At 34.5% G+C, this 13,930-nt stretch overlaps 1 protein-coding gene across 10 annotated transcripts in view; it reads right to left on the reverse strand.

Moving 5' to 3' along the window:
* The window catches only part of PCLO (piccolo presynaptic cytomatrix protein), a 341,027-nt gene that overhangs the window by 45,024 nt on the left and 282,073 nt on the right, over nucleotides 1–13,930 (reverse strand). For all 10 annotated transcript variants that reach the window (XM_071552738.1, XM_071552733.1, XM_071552734.1 and 7 more), the window contains 2 exons: nucleotides 7,477–7,618; nucleotides 3,894–3,961 (listed from right to left, as the gene is read on the reverse strand). In XM_071552738.1, the coding sequence (XP_071408839.1) occupies nucleotides 3,894–3,961; nucleotides 7,477–7,618 (210 nt within the window). The remainder of the gene's footprint in view (nucleotides 1–3,893; nucleotides 3,962–7,476; nucleotides 7,619–13,930) is intronic.

Consider the following 13,930-nt stretch of genomic DNA (forward strand, 5'->3'; position numbering starts at 1 on the left):
GAGTTCACTAAAGGTTATACAAAACAGTGAGTGCATATCACTAGTGTATGATCTTGTAGGAGTTCAGTAAGGATGTGTGGATCTTTCTTTAGATTTTTAAATAGTTCAGACCTATTCCTTCTGTTTCCCTGTGGAAATATATCTACTGAGGCTTTATTAGAACATTCTGAAAGTGTTTTTCAGGTTTGGTCATTTGTAGAGGGAGAGAGTTTCTTAGAGAACTTTGCTTTATCACACTGAAAGGGTGGTTCTCAAAGGATCACTGGAAAGGTCAGAAAGGGAACCTCTGAGACATGGCAGAACTGAGCAGAGAAGTTTTTGGTATTCAGCACACAGACTGGACTGCATTTATTAAAAAAAAAAGGTAAAAAACCCTACTCTCATGGAAGATGTGGGCAGGGAACCACTCTGTTCCTATACAAAGATTACAATTTTATTACTAAAGAAACGAGGCCACGCACAGAGGATGAGAAAAACACTGTGAGTACTCATTCACTCAACCACTCTGCCCCTCCTGAAATACTCCTAAAACAGTCTTTTCTTGGGATGAACTTCAACATTTATAATTCTAGAGGAATGATATTTTGCATGCATATAGAATCATCAAGAGGAGAAGATCAAAAATTTCAATTAAAATGCTATTTATATATTTCTCTTCTACTAGAAATAATAGCATCTTGGGATTACCTAGCAAGTTCACACATTTGAAACATATGAAAATAATTTTTCCCATATATTTTTTAGTTGTATAAGTAGTTGGTAGGTGGAAAATACCTTCTTGGATCTATTGACTTTCATAGGGCAAATAGACCAGTCACGATCTACAACTGAATCAAGATATTAATCATGTGTTTTTAATTGTTAGTTTCAATCCTTACATGGATGCAATTGGTTTCTTTGTCTGTAATGTCTGTAATACTCCATAGCATGTCATAAGAAATCTTTAAACAAATTATATCGCACTTTCTGAAACAAATACAGAAATCGGCTTGCATAACTCAATGAAGATCACAATATGTATAATAAGATTAACTGAAGCTTAAGAAGATCAAGTCTTTCATCTGCTCAGAGCAGAATGCTCAGAGTAAGACAGCATGCAACAATGCATATCATAAAAATAGCTAACACAGTGTCCAAGAACAAAACTCTGAATTATTTTTGTATTATTAAGTAGTACAAAAATACAGAATATGACAAGATGATATATGTTCAGAGAAACAAAGATTATCATAGCAATACTCCCAGTTTATATTGACCATTTGGTTGTGTTAGCAAAGTAAATAATACTGTTTTCCAATATTTGTTTATAACTATGCTATACAACTTAATAGCACAAAAACTATTCCCAACAAAACATTAACACATTTCTCAAGTAGGCAAACAATTACAAAAGGAGCATATTTTTCCCTAGTGATTCCACTTATGTACATACATAAATGTTGGTGTCATACCCTGTGAGATGAACCCAAACCCTGTTGCTACAGTTTTGATTCAGCTGCCTAGAAACCAGTTCTCATTGCCATTTGAGGGTCTGCCTTGCTGTGCCTCCAACTACTGGTCTTAAAGATCCTGTCAGTCCCCTGCCATACTTCTCAGGCCTATGTAAATGATGTGGATGACTAATACATGTGAAGTAGCAGCAGATCCTCATGTTTAAATAACTCAATTTATTCTGCACATTTTAAAGAGACTAACCCTCAGGCTACTTGTTACAGAAGTTATGGACTAAGAATATTTGAAAATGTAAACAATAGTACCAGTATTAAAAGGTTTTAAACATAACACTAAACCATTATTTGCAAATGGGAATACAAATGTCAGCTATGGGAGCTGTCTACAAATGAATGAAAAATGGGGATGAATATTTGCTTTCAGTTAATCACAGAGCTCATCTGATACATAACACAGATAAGCGTAGTACAGAAAAGATACAATTTGATCTCTGAGATTTTTCATTCATCTATGAATAGAATACCACAATAATTCTGAAATACTGAAGCAAAACTCACTTGATCTTGAGTTCCTCTAAATTTTGAACTGCTTCCCAACAAGATAATTATGTTTACATTCTGAAACTGAAATGTTCTCAAATTGTTTTCCAGCTTTTAGTTTAATTTATCCTTTGAGATTGATCTTTCCCATCTTAGTCACCTAGAAATGAGACACCAAACACCAGGGTGGCTGCAGTGGCTTCTCTCAATGGTGAGAAACAACACTTAGGAAGAACCACTCATTTTATCAGGCTTGGAGTTGTAATGCTTAAAGTTCTCAGGGTAGGAGAGGTGAATTGCATTGTAAGTGAAAATTAGGGAATTGTAGTTCTTGAGTTGTTTGCCGATTTTGAAGTCAAACAGAAACATAACTTTGACTGGAAAAGTAATTTTGATGACTAAATGCTATGTAGATGTTGTTGATAATGTTTCAAAAGGTGGAGTTTAGGTTGGTTTGGTTGGTTGGTTTTGCTTGGATTTTGGGGTTATTTAATAATACAAAGAAAAAATGAAAATATTTTGTAATTGTAGGCTCTGAAATTTAAGATTCAAGACCTTACCAAAGGGTCAATTTATGACAAACAAAATGATAACAAGGTATTTTTTACAATCATCATTCTTTATAAACACTTATCATGACAAAGTAAAAATGGAAAATCCCTGATACCATATTTTAATCCCACCATTTCTGTCTTTAAAAATAGATTGCTTTTCAAATACTTAAAAATACTATGAGAAATTGAAGTTTGACAAGCAGATTAATTTGGATTTTTGTATAATGAGTACTATGCATGGAAAGATTTAGTAAAATACATATACACAGTTAAGGATTCCTGCTTTGGAAAAGACAGTTTTACAGTTCTACCTTCAAATTCTATTTTGATTTCTTCAACTCTGTGAAACATTAGACCCTTTTTACCTCTAGCATATCAAAAGCAATTATTTACCCATGTATATAGATTGTAGAAATTAGGAAAAATTATTTTTAAGATCAATTTACCAATTGTATGTATGAATTTCTATTTATGAATTAATACCTCAAAACTACATTGAAATGCATATAAATGATAAAAGTCCAATTGTAATAATAAGAAGATTGCCATGATAATTGAGTTTTATATTTGAGGTCAACAGAAATATGCACTCAAAATAATATACTTTATATATAAAGGGAAATGGAATTTTCCTAATATATCCTTCAGAACAAAACTCTTAATTTTCAAGTGGTTGTCCATTATTACACATGAAAGACACAATCACATTGCCCAAGAAACTTTGAAAGTCAGTGTCAGGCTCTTTCCAGCTCTGATATTACAATAGCTCATTTGTCAGCAACACACTCATACAAAAAAAAAAAAATCACTCAGGATTTCACAATCCAGAATGGGTTTCATTATAATGTATCTGTTTAAAGTGCAGCAGTCAGGCCTGATGTGCAGCTAATATTTTTATTTAAATTTAATGTTTTATGTAAACACTAATAATAACAATTGCTTTATGAAGTGAACATTCTGAAATGTTATAAAATGTTCTAAAAATAGTCTGATAGCCATTGGATATTTTCTTTCAATTCAATGAGCATTGAGTCAGCTCCATACTTTGCATTTTTTCTTCAAACACTATGAGAAGCAATGGACATTAAAAGACAGATATTATTCATTGTAATCTAACTATTTAATTACTTTAAATAAACAGGTAAGACACTATTCTCATTTAAACTGAAGACATTACATTGGTGCTGTATGTAAAGGACCCTTAGAGTAAATGAAGATAGGATCTTAATCTACAATACAAAGAGAGCATAGACTAATTTTTCATAGCATAACAAGTAAAAGAAACAGACATATCAGTTCTACAAATATGGGATACCACCACTGTAGTGCTGTTTGTATTTCTTTTTACCTTCTGAATCAGCTAATCCTACTCCCGACTGCTTTACTGGTTCTTGTCCATTCTGGCTCATCTTCCCTCTGTTAAAAGATATGTGGTTGTTGTCAATAAGACAGTAAAGAGATGAGGGCTATGAAAATTATACACTCAAGGCAGTGAGGCTTGGTTCTTTACAAAAAAGACAAATATCACAGGTATTTCTAAAAAGTAAAATAGTGTGCAAATTATATATATATATATATATATATATATATATATATATATATATATACTATTTCAAGAAAATAAAAAGGTTGAGAGTTTTTTATTGTTCCTTTTTGGATAAATGATGTAAGAATATTATTTTTCTCTCCTTTGAAGGCAACTGCAATCACAGTCTAAGCCTGTACATTCTTTTATTATGGGGCCATCAGGTGCTGTCTGCTACCTGCCCCACATCAGCCTGGGGTTCCTCAAGCAGTCTGCATGGCTCCTCCCCTCACTTTATCCTATTATAATCATCAGTGTAATATATAATAAGCAGTCACAAAATTGATATTTGTTCTACAGTATCGTTACTTTAAAGGTAAGGCATATCTGTGGTCATTACCTTCTTTTAATGGTTGTTGTATTTTACAGTTTAGATCTAGCACTAGAAAGAATTTTCTTTTGAAGACATATGTATCTTAAAGTGAGTGGAAAAAAACGTGCTCTGGGAATCCCTATTTTTCTGCAGTGTGCACAGAATTTTCATAGCAATCTTGATGTCTGTTTTTAAGCAATGAAAGGTAAGTAAAACATGAGCTATCTTTAAACATACTTGTTGCAAGCTTGAAAGCATGATTACAGTCACTCTCAAACAAGTCTGCTACTATCAGACATTTGTACTTCTACTTTTCTTTCTCCCTTAAGACTCTGAAATGATGTAATAGAGAATATAAGGCATTTTCTTCAGAAGCAAGTGATTCCTTTGGAGTTAAGAGTCATGCTGGTCTATGCTACCAATGAACCAGCTTCATGACTTAGCAACAGAAGCTGTCCAAATGCAGAGTGAGCTGAACAATTAGCATAAAATCACAGTTTTTAAAGTGATTTTATATTCAATTTTAACTGAAAGGTGTTATTTTTTTAATTCTGTGGGTGATGCTTCATAAATCATATTACAAATATGGTACAAAAATTATTTTCCCAAGGGTTATACTCCTTATGCATTATTCAGTTGCTTTTCACCTTTGTATTTAAAACAAATATGATTTTACAGACATGTGCTGCTATAGAGAGTTACACACCAAAAAGGCAGACAATCTGGTCTTTGTCAGAGGTGCTAATATGAGCAACTTTCAAGAATATTACAACTGAATAATAAGAATATTTAAAAAAAATCCAAAAAGAAAGACTTTACAAGATATATTCAGCTGTGTGTAATTGTATATAATGTTTAATTTCCCTTGGTAGTTACAGCCACTTAATATTGGTAAGTATTCTAATTAGTCACCTCTTCAAACAATTTCCAAGGTGTCACTTTTTAATTATTTTATTTTTCTTCAAGATATTATTCCTATGGTTAAAAGCATTTGGACTAAAGTAAAGAGTTTAAAACAGCATATCCAGCACGTTTTCTATTGCTAGATCAAAAACTTCGTCTAAGAAAGGAGCCAATAGCCAAAGAGGTTTTTAAATGCCAAGATGCTTAAAGGTATTTGGCCTACTTAACAGTTCACATCCAAACTGTGAGCTGTGGTCTTAGGTATATGCTGAATTAGTGTACAAGGCTGTAGTCCCTGAAGTCATTATCAAGCCAGCATGAATGCAAATGTTGAGTAGGATTTCAACCATGTCTGGGTTTAGATAAATAAGAATTTTTACACAGAATTAAAAAAGGAAACAGTTATCTACATTAAGAATTCTTTCCAGGAATAATCTCATGGTAGACAGTAATTTTGTTATTCATTTTCATTACATTGCTATGTAAAGCCCTGAAGACTAACAAGACAAACAAAGCATGTCTTGTCTGGACAAATTTCCTGTGCAACTTTTAAAGTCTCTGTCTAATATTGGCATATAAATAATTTACTTTGAAACTTCATAATAAGGAAAATAAAAAATATGGCCTAGCCTTAACAGGAAATAAGAGGCCTGGATATATTTTATTTAATTAACTATAGTTCATGAAAACAAATTGCTATAAGAGAAAAGCTGAAGGTATGGAGGCTTCTTCCTGCTTTTCCATAGAACTGGGGCTGATTTCAGGCTTAAGAGACCAGTGAATTGGTCAGCCAAATACCAGTAGGTGTAGGTACTGTCCCATTGCTAGGCATTACACAGTACATGATACTATTTGGGCTCACATTACCTTATGTGAACCAAAAATTTCTATTGAGAGCTCCATCTTGTGTTTCTGTGCACAAAGATTTCTTGGATTCTCTCGCTAAGAATGAGGGCACAATATTTTTCTTTCGATGTTGTCAAAGCCAATTAAAGATATTTTATTTTTTTTTAATTTTGCCACTCAGAAGTACAACTTTTTTTAATCTAGAACAATGTGAGGGAAAAGTTCAATGAGGATCAAACACATAGCACCCTACAAGTGGAGCTCAAATTACATTCCTAGATTCTGACGGTGAGATTGAAATATTATATTTATCTCTCTTTTCTCTTTAGCTACTAAAAAACTGCAGACAAATACCATTGGGCTTTATTTTAGAGATTGCTAAGTATTCAGAAATATCACAGTCCTGGAGAAGAACTTTTACTTCCTTCAAATTTTTCTAGGAAGCCTAGATATTTTATGACTAATATTATGCAACTATATAGTTCAGGACTTCAAGGAAAAAGCAAAAAAATTGGGCTCCAGAAAAAAAGGTTAAACAACTATTGCAGACAGTGAATGAGCAATGACCACCAACTAATTCTTTGAGAACAGTGAATCTATAATTTTTTTCAAGCCAGCATTATTAAGTTTGATCAGAAGTTACTTTGTCCAAATAAGGAATATAAATGAAATTGCTAAATAAAGTTTTATGCTGACAGAGTTGAGAGGAAAAAAATCCTGGCAAAACTTTTCTCTGTGAAATACTTAGCTGCATAAAAGATTTTGAAAATTAAATCCTTTTATAGGATCATTATACTGACAGTATCTTGATAATTCCTATAGGTGCGCTCTACCGAAAGGATGTTTTCCAACCAAGAACTGAAAATTCTACTCAAACTTCTAAAATCTTGAAAAATTTGGGTTATATCCAGAATATGAATTCCACTTGCACTAGTAGCACTTCTTTATAGAAGGAGGACAATCTGAAAACCTAAACTAAACAACTTCTAAAACAGAATCCAAGCCCAGCTCCAAACACTTTCTTCAAAGGCTGAGACTAGCACCTCTCCTGTGAGACAGAAGAATAAATTCATGAGGTTGAGGCAGAGGTTTGATTGGTTATTGACTATTCAAGTGCTCAAAAAGCAGAGCAAAAGAATGAACTCCAAGGAATTTTCCCCAGTTAGCTGCTATTCTACTGCATAAGTCAAGTCTACAGAGGAAACTATGCAGGAAGATGACTGGTGAGTGAAAGGGCTATAAATTGCATATGGAGGATACAGTATAACAAAGGAAAAGCCTTACATTCTTGGGATGGGAAACAGATTATTCTCTCCTGCGGCACTGCTGCTGCCTTCGCTATCCATGCTGTATCCACTGCCAAAACTACTGGCTGATGAGCCAGTGGAGACAGAACTTTCTGCAGGTCGGTGATTGGTAGACCTTGCTGTACAGGGCAGGAACAGTGGGTTACTAAAACACTTGTAACACATCAGTACCATTGACATGAAAAAAAAAAAGTGGTTTATCAAAATCACATGCTGCAAACATTTTCACTTTCATATTTTACTTTCAAGTATTGCTTTATCACCTTTTGGAGATGTTTGTTTCCACATAGAATAAGGTGTTCTAAACCAAACAGTATACCACCATATTTTTTCTCAAGTCATGTTATTAGTTCAAATCAACAGCCTGAAGGAAAAAAGAATGGGATAGATTGATTGTCACTGCTTTTCTGACTAAAGTTACAGAAAACCAGTTATTCATCTGAAACATTTCTTATGATAATCTTGCAAAAATGAAAGTTCCAATGGGCCTTTGTCACATCCCTTGTGAAATGTTCTTGGCATTTGGTGATTTTGAGAAGCAGAGGAGTCTGAGTGGATATATAAGTACACAATCTATAGTCACAGAGACTGCATGAAAGCCTTCACTCATCTGAAGCGATAACACAGCTACTGCATTATATTTCTCAACTGCTCCTACCCATCTGGATCTCACTACGTGCCTAGAATTTTAATGCACATATTTTGATGGGAGATGCCTTAATCTAATTTAGGACCATTTGGTGTTAGTATAGCATATGCTAGTTTTATTTCAGATTGCCTTATTTAGTCTTTGGATATTACTGCACTACATGAATAAATCTTCCAATATTTGGCATTTAGCAGGTTGAGAAATATAAACAAAAAAGGACACAGTGACATCACATGTAATAATTAATACAGGAACAATAGAGCAGCTATTCTCATATTAAATAACACAATTGTATGGGAATATTAAAACAGATTTTTTTTTGTAAATGTGCTCGAACAGCTACTGTTGTGATGTTTCATCTATTTCAAGTGGTTGAGCATTTATACTGAAGATAGAAAATACTTTTTTTGCAAAATTGTTTTACTATGAAGACTTAAGGAGCTTTTATGTTATTTTGGTGAACTGTGAAACTTATGCAAGCAGCTAAAGAGATTCTTCATTAAACAAGAAATTAGTCAAATATCTAACCAGAAACTTAATAAGAGCCAGAGTCCCAACAGTGTCTTGCTTTAAACAGGCAACCAATATTATCTATGACTGACTGACTGACTGACTGACTGAATCACATTTTTGGTGCAGGCCACTACATGCTGCCTGATGTGGGACCAGAGAGCTGAGTGTACCTCCTCAAATGTAATATAAAAACAGGTGGGCAATTGGAATTAGATGCAATGAATGAAGCAATTCTCATATCAACAATCCTTGGGCAAAACATTAAGACAGAACTCACTCTGCACAGTGATTCTTTACTGATAAACCAAGCTGTCACACAACTTTTTTTTTAACTTTATTAGTCTCCTTTGTTTCACTGTTGCCTGTAGCCATGAGGGGAATCTGTCAATCTACATTGTTTTCAGATAAAATTATTCTTTAGCTCTATTTCATTATTTTATACATTGATCATAGGCTGCATTCTTGGATGTTAATACAAATTAATAAATTTTAAAATCACAGTGTTACTAGTGTATATTCTCAGTATCTCACCTGGAGAGTAAGGCACCCACACTTTTTCCAGCAGAGGCAGCCAGCTCAGGTGGCTGTGAGCAGTGATTTGCTTCCAGCAAATCCAGTCACTTCCAGCTGGTGGTGCTGTGAGGGAATTCCTATGACTATGGTGATATGCTGCTGTTGGGAAAGGTCGGGCAAAATTTCAGAGGAGAGGTGTCGAACTCTCTGTTACAGAGCATTATTGACAGCTAGCCTGTAATAAGCCTGTATTGGAGCTTTCTTGTGCCTGTCTTGAACTAATTCATAACATCAGTTCTCACAGTGTTTGTGTGACCTGTATGATTTCAGTTTGCTGTTTGGGATTCTGAGGGTTTCTTTAAGTTAGATTAATTTAGGGATTTTTGTTTGTTTGTTTGGGTTTGGGTTTGGGTTTTTTTGGTTTGTATTTTTTTGCCATGGCATGACAAATGCCTCACAGGTGAGAACAACTGGGAGATCAACACACCTGCAGGACCCATGGAAGCCAAAACAGTATTGTGCCAGTACAGGAAAGCACCTTCAGTCCTTCCCTTAGGTATGGATTTGCTTAGTGTAGCATATATATCTCCATCATAACATATGTGGCTTGAAAGCATGTTTCATATCTCAGCTTTTATTTTATTGATTTTGCTGCAAAAGCTAGTGCCTGATGTAATTCCTTGTAACTTTACTGGTGGATTTCTAAAACTAGTAACAACCTAGAATTTAGTTCAAGCCAGAAAGTATTGAATTAAGTCTTTTAAATGGTTCAGAAGTTTTTCTTCATCTATTTATAATCAAAACATAGCTGTTTCTTTTGAAACAGCTGTATCCTGATGACACATTCAGTATGCTCTATTTTTAGTTTCTCTACTGTTTTCACTAATTCACATCATTTTCCACATTGATGTTTTTTCCATAAGATCACTTGATAAATGGTTATAATGGATCCAAGTTTAGATTCATGACTGGACTTTGAAATGTCTAAATTTTACTGTTATTCTTTCCTTACCATCCCCCTCCCCACCTCTGTCTTCTCTATGAAAGTAATGAACTACAGGGCCAGATTGTGACAAGACATGAAATCCACAAATAGATTTACAGCTGATTTCATGACAAATTGAGAATCTTGATACAGAGAACTTGTCATATCTTGTGAAACACCCACATTTTCTATATGTCTGTATTTTTACAAATATATCTAGACCTCTAAGCTTCTGCTGGTTATACAGGAATCTTGAAAGTTCTGATGTGGCAATGCCTGCTGCCAGGCAATATATTGCCTGACAGTTAGAATAACCATGGTTATATATGTACTCTAAATTGAAAGATAGAACTTGCTCCGTGTTCGTATGTTCAAAAGACTAGTCTGTACATTCACTTGCAGTCTTTCACTTTCTTTTTGAACATTGTCTTAGAAACTTTAACTATAAAGTCAGAGTTCACTGTGATACTCCTCTAGTCTTACTAGTCTATGTAAGGTCTATGGAGCCCTGAAAGTGTCAGAACAATTTCCACCTTGCTGGGTCAGCTGGGTTCATATCCACATAAGGACAAATAACTATTACATTATATTTACTTTCAATTTTATTTTTAATTACAAGAATAGGGCACATTAATTCTTAGTTACAGAGCCTATGCTTACAGTGGCCTATGCTAGAAAATGCCTTAATCCTCAGGTTTGACATCAAAGTTCTGGCAGGAGGTGCTTTAGTCTGTAGAAGTTGAACAGCTTTATATGAATTCACTGAGGTCCAAAGATTACACATTCTCTTCTGGTATCACAGAGGTGTGATCTTGCTTTACTGAAACCTACAACATTTTTCTGAAGAGAAACTTGGTGAAGGGAATTGGCATCATTGGAATGGTAAATATCCAGAATATGGAAGAGCTACGTTTCATAGCTTCTTTGCCCTTTGGTTTTTCAAATTATTTCCTGGAACTTAGGGGCAACCTTGCCCACCCCCCCCCCCAAAAAAAAAAAAAAAAGGCACCAAAAAAACCCACAAAAACCCAAAAAACCAAAACAAAAAAAACTACCAACCAAAAAAAGCCAAGCAATTTATAAACTCTTAGTAAACTTTTTAAATGCTGCTTAAACATAAGGTCTTGCTGTCAATTACATATGATGCTGAAATCTTTCCAATTTTAGAGAAAAGACTCTCAGACCTTAGCAGATTGAAGCGGTTAAACTTAACTGAAGGTCATTACCCATCTTCTTTGGCCTCTTTCTGTGAGAGAGGAGACATCCTTTTATGGCCTCTGGTCTTTTTTTTCCCATAAACTTTTAAAGCAATTTATGAGGTGCTTGATGTTTTTTAAAGACTCTAACCTCAGTGATGTCTGGGTTGACCAGCCATTGAATTAGGAAGAATAGAAATAGGAAATCAAAGTTTAAAACTTTAATATATGCTGCTTCCTCTAAAATAGTGCATGGAATTTCCTATGATACAAAGTGATAGTTGTAGTTTGATTTCATTTTCATCTGCTAGTCCTATTTTAGCTGGTAGTTCCCCTGATGAGATGAAATGTTCTCTTCTTGGATTGAGTGTTTATGGGTACACATGTCATATTTAATAGTTAGAAAAGTGCTGTTAGAGTTGCCTCTGAATGATGCGGTTTTATTGCCTGTTGTGCAGGCTCTGGCATGAACAAAATTATTCTAGTGAATATTACATAAATGAGTTGGAAGAGTTGTCAAGTGCTTACAGTAATTGTTTCAGATTCTAGTAAAGAGGATCATAATGTTATACCTGGTGTAGGATCAGCGTTTCCCAAGAAAAAAAATTAGAATGGTCAGGCAGATACCTTTTGTATTCTGTATTGTTTGCAGAAAGAAGAAGGCTCAAAAGATGGCCTCAGATTATAGAGAGTGGGGGCAAACTATTCTTGTTTTCATGAATCTTGGAAATGGGTTATTTGTGGCAATATGAAGGCCCATTTAACTTGGAAATTAATAGACTAGTGCCACTAGACATTAAACAACTCTGGGCAGTAAATTATTTAAGTGTGAAAGAAATATCCTAAAATCATGTAGGAAATTAAAACATGGCCTTGCCTGTTAAACATGTGAAAAAAGAACCCCAAATAAGCAGGTATTTAAAACCACAATATTATCCAATTAAAATGATTATAAAACCTAGGAATCAATTTCCTTTCACTACATTGTTGCTAAAGCCCGTAAATAGAACTTAGTGATAAGGAAATTCAGGAGAATTTCAATTTCTTGCAGGTAAGTGTCTAGAAATTATACAGTGCTGGCTCAGATCTGTATCATGGGTTTCTTCATTGCTAGCAATGTCTTGATGTATACATCACATTTCTGTGTACCTTTAACCTGTTATGCTGGCACTTGAGTGAATTTTTGTCAAAGTTGTTGGCCCAAGGCAGTTGTACGCAGGTGTGCTACCTCTTGAACTAAAGTGTTTTAAACCAGCTTTCTTTGAGATGTTTAAATTGATAAGTTCAATTGGATACAATTCTGAAAATGCTGATGCACAGTTTGGCTACTGCCAAATAACTCCAGCTAGCAGTATCAGCTCTGAGAGTAGATCTCCCTGTGATCAATGAAACCACTTGACATACAGCTGTTTGGAATGTCGTTTCCTCTTAGGATATCACAGATAAGCTTTTGTGTCATGAGGGAAAACATGTAATGTGAAAAATGAAATGTTCTCTATGAGATGGTGTGGTCCTGCTCTCCCACCCTTCTCCTCCCCCCTCCCCTTTCTCAGGAAGACAAATAATTGAAGATTTTAAGAAAATGTTATAGTTTTAAATTCCTGGAGGTTTGAGCTTGGAAAAAACCTACATATTATTGAAAAATAGAAATTTCTTTAGAATTACCATGTTCGTATTATCTCAAGTGGTAATTTAACAGGTGTGTTTGGATCTTTAGCTGAAACACATGGTAATTTCTCTAGATCTTTAACATTTGCTGCCTAATTCAGATCCAGAGTATACCAGTGTTTTTCTCTTGTCAGGTTGCTTGCTCGTTTGCTTGGGTTAAGGTGAGCCAAATGAAAGAGGAGTCTATATGGCATCCATCATCATTTGATATTCAAGCAAGAGCATATTGAGTTGTAGCTTCTCTGTCATGATTGTCTGTTTGAAAGGATACAAACATGCATAGGGCTACGATGATGTTCAGGCTTAAATTCACTTACTGAGCTGTTTACTATTTAAATGTTAATGTACTGTTCTCCAAAGATCCTGCTAAGATTCAAAACAAATTTCCAGAAATTCTCTTCTTTTGTCATAAGATAATGTTGGGTTTTGTTGATCATTGGATATTCTAAATAAAGGGATTGGTTATTCCTAGTGAAATCATTGTCCATTTTGTGTCAAAACTGGCACCTTTTTCTCTGCAAATAAGGACAAGCCCATCAAATTTTACCATTTAAGCTACTGTATAGTTGGACTGATTCACACTATCTCTAAAACTGACTCATCTGGTGGATAAACTCTAATACACAGATTTATGGTGAAAGGAATACACTCAATTTTATGTGAATATGTAGTTGGCAATGATTCATATTTTGCACAAAACCTAAATCAAAATAACTCAAATCTAGGCACTGCTCTCTTCCTCTGAACTGGGTGCCTTGCAACTTTTGGCTTTAAAGAGCTGGCTGTGAAACATTATTTTTCCTGTCTGAGGGATGTGATGGGAATGTGTAGTATACAATTGGTTTATCTGCAGATCACACTCTTATCTCCCATAGGCAACAAGAAAATGGTATTCAGTGTTTATTTT

Source organism: Pithys albifrons, chromosome 3 (genome assembly GCF_047495875.1).
Source record: "Pithys albifrons albifrons isolate INPA30051 chromosome 3, PitAlb_v1, whole genome shotgun sequence".
Classification (NCBI taxonomy): domain Eukaryota; kingdom Metazoa; phylum Chordata; class Aves; order Passeriformes; family Thamnophilidae; genus Pithys; species Pithys albifrons.